Source organism: Macrobrachium rosenbergii, chromosome 59 (assembly GCF_040412425.1).
Source record: "Macrobrachium rosenbergii isolate ZJJX-2024 chromosome 59, ASM4041242v1, whole genome shotgun sequence".
Taxonomy (NCBI): domain Eukaryota; kingdom Metazoa; phylum Arthropoda; class Malacostraca; order Decapoda; family Palaemonidae; genus Macrobrachium; species Macrobrachium rosenbergii.
Genome location: NC_089799.1, coordinates 18,072,172 through 18,080,551, shown reverse-complemented (window position 1 = coordinate 18,080,551; position 8,380 = coordinate 18,072,172). Strand labels below are relative to the sequence as shown.

Sequence of the window (8,380 nt, the reverse complement as noted above, 5' to 3'; positions counted from 1 at the left end):
TTGATGATAACCGATCCTGCTCTGTTGATGATGATGATTATGAAAATGATGATGATGATTATGAAAATGATGATGATGATGATAATTATTAAAATGATGATGATTATGAAGATTATGATGATGATTCTGAAAATGATGATGATGACGTTGATGATTATGAAAATGATGATGGTGGTAATAAAGATGATGATGAACTTGAACAGACTAGTGGAAGTGACAGTCACTCTGATTAATTCTTGGCAGACTGAACAGGCAGCTAGGGTGGAAACTGGCAAGGACTGTGATGATAATGATGATGATGATGATAATGATAATGATGACGACAACACGTGCAAAGAAAAAAATCGCATAAATGAAACTAGATTTATATTACTTTAGTAACACAGGTTATATTTTAATTATATCGTACCAATGTTTCTCAAGTCTAAACTGTTAAACCTTTGTTAAGGTAATATGAAATAACTAATATATATATATATATATATATATATATATATATATATATATATATATATATATATATATATATATATATATATATATATAAAATTTTATTTAAAATTTTATACCCATGAAAAATTCGCTGATACTATGAACAAAAACCCCGCCTCAAATTAAATGTTATACTTATTTCCTTTCCTTTTTAGTAAAAGGAAATATTGCGCCAAAGTTACATATTCACTATTTAAAATTTTCACATTATTTTACAATTTATTGTCTTTCAATTTGATATCAAATATTTATTTATTTAATTCATTGTAAAATACGTCATTATCGTACTGGTATTATTGCTCCCTTTATAAAATCCGCACGTGAAATTAGTACTCATATGAATTTCAATGAAATATCTATGGAAATGCATAAATGCAGTACTTTGAGAGACCAAACAGCGTTTATGAATCCCTGGGGCCGGGAAGCGTTTTAATAGAATTTGATTTATGACAATCTGTTTGATCGTATTTTTTACTGTTTTTGCGGTTGAACGGGAAATGGATAAATACGAACTTTTATGGTCATTTCGAAAGCAGTGGCGTATTTGTGACACACTGATGACGGTATATTAATGGACCATATAGAAATTTTATGTTTGCAAAAGAGTAGTCAGCCACCATTATCTTATAATGATAAAAAGCAAAATGTTTGTTACGTTGTTTTGTGTAACCTTCATGAGGTGTAGTGGGCATAAACTCAATTATATTCCCACAGGTATAAGTGACACCATCTTCATAGGGCATAGTGGGCACAAGCTCAGTTACATTACCATAGGTAAAAGTGACACCATCTTGACAGGGCATAGTGAGCATAAGCTCAGTTATATTCCCATAAGTACAAGTGACACCATCGTCGTAGGGCATTGTGGGCAAGGTATAAGTGACACCATCTTCATAGGGCATTGTGGGCATAAGCTTAGTTATATTCCCATAGGTATAAGGGACACCATCTTCATAGGGCATTGTGGGCATAAGCTCACTTATATTCCCATAGGTATAAGTGACACCATCTTCATAGGGGGCTGTGGGTATAAGCTCACTTATATTCCCATAGGTATAAGTGACACCATCTTCATAGGGCACTGTGGGCATAAGCTCACTTATATTACCATAGGTATAAGTGACACCATCTTCATAGGGCACTGTGGGCATAAGCTCACTTATATTCCCATAGGTATAAGTGACACCATCTTTATAGGGCACAGTGGGCATAAGCTCACTTATATTCCCATAGGTATAAGCGACACCATCTTCATAGGGCATTGTGGGCATAAGCTCACTTATATTCCCATAGGTATAAGTGACACCATCTTCATAGGGCACTGTGGGCATAAGCTCACTTATATTCCTATAGGTATAAGCGACACCATCTTCATAGGGCATTGTGGGCATAAGCTCACTTATATTCCCATAGGTATAAGTGACACCATCTTCATAGGGCACTGTGGGCATAAGCTCACTTATATTCCCATAGGTATAAGCAACACCATCTTCATAGGGCACTGTGGGCACAAGCTCACTTATATTCCCATAGGTATAAGTGACACCATCTTCATAGAGCATTGTGGGCATAAGCTCACTTATATTCCCATAGGTATAAGTGACACCATCTTCATAGGGCATTGTGGGCATAAGCTCAAATATATTTCCAAAGGTATAAGTGACACCATCTTCATAGGGCATTGTGGGCATAAGCTCACTTATATTCCCATAGGTATAAGTGACACCATCTTCATAGGGCATTGTGGGCATAAGCTCAAATATATTTCCATAGGTATAAGTGACACCATCTTCATAGGGCATTGTGGGCATAAGCTCACTTATATTCCCATAGGTATCAGCGACACCATCTTCATAGGGCATTGTGGGCATAAGCTTAGTTATATTCCCATAGGTATAAGCGACACCATCTTCATAGGGCACTGTGGGCATAAGCTCACTTATATTCCCATAGGTATAAGTGACACCATCTTCATAGGGCACTGTGGGCATAAGCTCACTTATATTCCCATAGGTATAAGCGACACCATCTTCATAGGGCATTGTGGGCATAAGCTCACTTATATTCCCATAGGTATAAGTGACACCATCTTCATAGGGCACTGTGGGCATAAGCTCACTTATAGTCCTATAGGTATAAGCGACACCATCTTCATAGGGCATTGTGGGCATAAGCTCACTTATATTCCCATAGGTATAAGTGACACCATCTTCATAGGGCACTGTGGGCATAAGCTCACTATATTCCCATAGGTATAAGCAACACCATCTTCATAGGGCACTGTGGGGACAAGCTCACTTATATTCCCATAGGTATAAGCAACACCATCTTCATAGAGCATTGTGGGCATAAGCTCACTTATATTCCCATAGGTATAAGTGACACCATCTTCATAGGGCATTGTGGGCATTAGCTCAAATATATTTCCAAAGGTATAAGTGACACCATCTTCATAGGGCATTGTGGGCATAAGCTCACTTATTTTTCCCATAGGTATAAGTGACACCATCTTCATAGGGCATTGTGGGCATAAGCTCAAATATATTTCCATAGGTATAAGTGACACCATCTTCATAGGGCATTGTGGGCATAAGCCCACTTATATTCCCATAGGTATCAGTGACACCATCTTCATAGGGCATTGTGGGCATAAGCTTAGTTATATTCCCATAGGTATAAGCGACACCATCTTCATAGGGCATTATGGGCATAAGCTCACTTATATTCCCATAGGTATAAGGGACACCATCTTCATAGGGCATTGTGGGCATAAGCTCACTTATATTCCCATAGGTATAAGTGACACCATCTTCATAGGGCATTGTGGGCATAAACTCACTTATATTCCTATAGGTATAAGTGACACCATCTTCATAGGGCATTGTGGACATAAGCGCAAATATATTCCCATAATTATAAGTGACACCATCTTCATAGGGCATTGTGGGCATAAGCTCACTTATATTCCCATAGGTATAAGCGACACCATCTTCATAGGGCATTGTGGGAATAAGCTTAGTTATATTCCCATAGGTATAAGCAACACCATCTTCATAGGGCATTGTGGGCATAAGCTCATTTATATTCCCATAGGTATAAGTGACACCATCTTCACCATCTTCATTGTGGGCATAATTGATGTTCCCATAAGTTGTTGTCATAAGTTATATATTCCATAAGTATAAGCGACACCATCTTCATAGGGCATAGTAGGCATAAGGTCACTTATATTCCCATAGGTATAAGTGACACCATCTTCATAGGGCATAGTAGGCATAAGGTCACTTATATTCCCATAGGTATAAGTGACACCATCTTCATAGGGCATAGTAGGCATAAGCTCCCATAGGTATAAGTGACCCATCTTTCCCATATGCTCAATTATATTTCCATAGGTATAAGTGACCCATCTTCATAGGGCATTGTTGGCATATGCTCAGTTATATTTCCATAGGTATAAGTGACACCATCTTCATAGGGCATTGTTGGCATAAGCTCACTTATATTCCCATAGGTATAAGTGACACCATCTTCATAGGGCATTGTTGGCATAAGCTCACTTATATTCCCATAGGTATAAGTGACACCATCTTCATAGGGCATTGTTGGCATAAGCTCACTTATATTCCCATAGGTAAAAGTGACACCATCTTCATGGGGCATTGTTGGCATAAGCTCAATTATATTTCCATAGGTATAAGTGACACCATCTTCATAGGGCATTGTTGGCATAAGCTCACTTATATTCCCATAGGTATAAGTGACACCATCTTCATAGGGCATTGTGGGCATAGGCTCAATTATATTCTTATAGGTATAAGAAAATTATAGTTCCGTGTAATGGGGGAGGAGCAAGCTCGTCCCCCTAGCTAGTAACTAGTCCCCCCAAGTTACTAGCACACACCTAACGTGTGCCAGTAACATGTCGGGAATAGTCATACTTATGCAAGCAAATTCAGCACATTAAAACACATGCAATGTGTATAGAAATAGTTTGCTTTCATGTTGAAATGTTTTTAGTTTAAAGAAATTCCGTGGATAAAAAACGCGAGTTAGACACTTCACAAAGAAAGTCAGAAAAAAAGTCTAGAGGGCTAGAATAGAAAGAATCATGGTTTTCAATTGAACAATTGTCTCAATGCAATTAACGATGAAGCATAAAATCCCTAATCTATTGCAGAACCTGCTGTGAAGGTTTCACAGCAGAAGCCAATGACAGTCTTGGAGCAACAATCATATTATTGAACGTGAGTTTGCCACAGAGATGGGTACAGGTTGCCTAAAACCGAACACCCATCGTCACGGGTACTTGTTTAATATAATCCAACGTAATTTACGTAATAAGTTCCATTTCGCATGCAATCTGATGCATAAAAAGCTTTAAAACTAAAATTTATGTAAGGTAATCTTTAGGAAACAGCATTTTAACCTTGTACGAGCGCATGTTTACTTGCATTTTTTTTTACATAAGTTTCGTAGTTAGGTGTAAAATTAAACAGCAATAATGAACTGAATGCTAGGCGTGGAATGCAGTATAAAATACAGAGTGCTTTACCAAACGTGTTCATAATAGCGAACATGTAAGAAATGTACACTAAAGCACAAAAGTATGTTAACTGAAGAAATTAACTCCTTCATGAAATGAGCACGTCAACATTGCGTGCAGTTACTAGGATACAATTGAAGAGTGTTGATTTATTACCAAATAAATAAAACCCGAGGTATGTCCAATACAACAGGTAAATGCCTTAACTGAATATGCTGATTCAGCAAAAAAAAAAAAAAAAGACAAGGGTCCTGAACGATATGACATCAAGACCTTGAAGACATTGTGTTGGCTAATAAGAAAAGAGCATAATATTAAAAGGTTTTTGAGTAATTTCCATGGCAATGTCGTTAAGTTCTTTTAGAACAAAATACATTGCCCCTTATACAGATGCAATATTTCATAGTGTATCCCCACATTAAGACAATAAAAGCTAAACTGCCTTAAATTGCTAAATGAGTTATGACAAATTACATTTAAGTAAAGGTAAAGGTTTTTGTAGACTTGCGAACGAAGCATTGGTCTGTCAGTGTTCAGAAAAGTTGCAGCTTTGCTGCACGAAATATCAAACCTCTTGATATCGCATAAAATTTTTTAATGAAGCCGGTAGGAAAAAGGTAACACAGTAGATAAATGTAAACGATATGTACGTACGTATATATATATATATATATATATATATATATATATATATATATATATATATATATATATATATATATATGTACATGTATATATATACATACTGTATATATATATATATGTACATATTTATATATATATATATATATATATATATATATATATATTTATATATATATATATATATATATTTATTTATATATATATATATATATATATATATATATATATATATATATATATATATATATATTTATATATTTATATATATATATATATATATATATATATATATATATATATATATATATATATATATATATATATATATATATATATATATATGTATATATATTATTATAGAGAGAGAGAGAGAGAGAGAGAGAGAGAGAGAGAGAGAGAGAGAGAGAGAGAGAGTGAGTAAATGCTTCACATGATCTATGACCTAACGCCCCATTGTCTCATGCAAGGAAATATATATCTAAAATTAAGAGCGTCACAAAACTTCGGAAAACCTATCAGTAACAGCTCGGCTTTTTCTTTTAAGTCCAATGAAAAGGGTTATGATGGGTCATCATCATCACAGATACCCATGACCTTCAAAAACAAGTGTCATGAAAACATAAAAATAAAAAAAAACAGACGGGTGAACTGGCGAAAAGGAAAACAAACCTCACTTCACATACAAGTGTATTAATGTAAGTGATAGATGATACCTATACACTGAAAATGCAAAGGACTTTAAAAGGGAGAAAACTAACGTCCTTTTTCTGTAGGCAGACGTCTGTCAATCGGATTTACTTGATAAAACACTGAACTGAGCCGCAGAGAATGCTTTGTGAAAGGGGAAAAATAAAAGCACGATAAAAAAGAAAATTCTAAACAGACAAAGAAAGCAAATCTCCACTCGGCTTTTGTGTCGTTTTAAACAGAAAAGGAAAGTCTTTCGAAAGAGAGAGTGAAACCAAAATCTGGTACTTTACAAAAAACAAATATAAAAAAAACAAGTGATCGTTAAGGGCTAAGCTCAAAGGGTTTAGTTTTAATTAGCTAAAATGGCTGAAAGGATTATGGAACGGAGGTCACGTCAGAGAAAGCAAAGACCTTGAATTGCAACAATGGAATTCTAGGAATATGTGACCTTTTTTTTATTGGGGACGTCTGGTTTACCTCTCTTTTTTGTCAGAGAGAGAGAGAGAGAGAGAGAGAGAGAGAGAGAGAGAGGGATGTCACAGTAATGTGACATATATTAAACGTATATCTCTCACTTTTTTCAGCCATTTCCGGATAACGAGACAGTTCGGTTGGCCAAAGTGTTTTATTTAACAGAGAGAGAGAGAGAGAGAGAGAGAGAGAGAGAGAGAGAGAGAGAGAGAGAGTCCATAGTATATGTGATATATATTAAGCATGTCAGCTCTCACTCTCTTTAGGCATTTCTGGATAAAGAGACAGTTCGGTTGGCCAAAGTATTTTATTTAACAGAGAGAGAGAGAGAGAGAGAGAGAGAGAGAGAGAGAGAGAGAGAGAGAGAGAGAGAGAGAGAGAGAGAGACGTCATAGTATATATATGTGATATATATTAAGCGTATCAGATCTCACTTTCTTAGGCAATTCTGGGTAAAGAGACAGTTCGGTTGGCCAAAAGGTTTCATATATCATTTACTGTCTTCTCTTCGGATAGAATCAAATTTTAGCATGAGAGAAGAACAAGGAAGGAGATTATGAGGGAACGAAATAGTTGAAATAAAAAAATACTTCTACGGTTTTATCGTTAATATAATTACATTATTCGCCCCCCCTTTTTATACATCTCGAAGCAGTCATTGAAATTATTTTAATTTCTGAGGCTTATTCGGGAAACCAGGACTGGAGGAGATATCTGTTTCAAGATAACAATTAGATGATTTATGTTTTAAAGAAAACAATGATTTATGTTTTAAAGAAACCAATGATGGAAAAGGAGACATTTTCAAATACTTTTTTTTCTAATTTAAAAGTAAAAAGAAGCAGTAGAATCCCTCGTTAAAATTTCAGTGCTGTTCCTTAAATGGAATGGAATGGAATAGCATATAGAGTTTAGGCTGGAAAGGAAATTGAGAGTAGGTAGGTTGAAAGGTGTAACAGTAGGGAAACCTCGCAGTTGCACTATGAAATAATTATTAAGAGAGGGTGGATAGTAAGATGGAAGGAAGATAATATGAATGGAGGTACAATAAAAAGGAATGAAAGGGGGCTGTTCCTTAAAGGTTCCCAAAAGGAAATGGAAATTCCACCGAACTAGTTTTCAAGGCTTCCTCTAGGTCTATTAACAATGACTACTAAAACATTCGAAGGTCGATTAAAGTAGATCTCAGAGAGGCGTCACTGATTCTGGATTAGTTTCCTGTTCCCCATTTGCATTCCTAATCGATATATAAGGAAACGACAAAGAAAAAGATAACAAAGTTAAAAAAAATCCCAAAATGTAAATTACTTGGCTCATTTTCAATGGAAATTTGATCAAGTGTTTTCGACACAGGTTTTTTTTTTTTAATAAAAGCCCGGTTAGTTTTTTTTTTTTTTTTAGAATTGATCTGCTTCGCCCTGGTAACGATTTTAAGATTCGTGAAACCGAATTATCTTCGTGGGTTCCTCCGGTAATCATGTTGCAAAACAATCCCTTAGTATTTTTGCTGCAAGAAGTCTATGACGAATCACATTT

The 8,380-nt window shown here is 35.5% G+C and overlaps 1 protein-coding gene across 1 annotated transcript; it reads right to left on the bottom strand.

Moving 5' to 3' along the window:
• Nucleotides 1–1,013: 1,013 nt before the first annotated feature.
• On the bottom strand, nt 1,014–2,654 carry LOC136837577 (mucin-19-like). Its single transcript, XM_067102453.1, has 2 exons — nt 2,312–2,654; nt 1,014–2,161 (listed from the first exon to the last, which is right to left on the bottom strand). The coding sequence occupies exons 1-2, from the start codon at nt 2,652–2,654 to the stop codon at nt 1,014–1,016; spliced, it is 1,491 nt and encodes a 496-aa protein (XP_066958554.1).
• Between the last annotated feature and the right edge of the window lie 5,726 nt (nt 2,655–8,380).

What these genes read in the sequence shown, in the direction of transcription:
- LOC136837577 (XM_067102453.1), bottom strand. Translation starts at nt 2,654, where the DNA reads ATGCCCTATGAAGATGGTGTCGCTTATACCTATAGGACTATAAGTGAG. An exon ending in TGATACCTATGGGAATATAA is followed by an intron (nt 2,162 to 2,311) that starts GTGAGCTTATGC and finishes TGCCCTATGAAG; the next exon opens with ATGGTGTCACTTATACCTTT.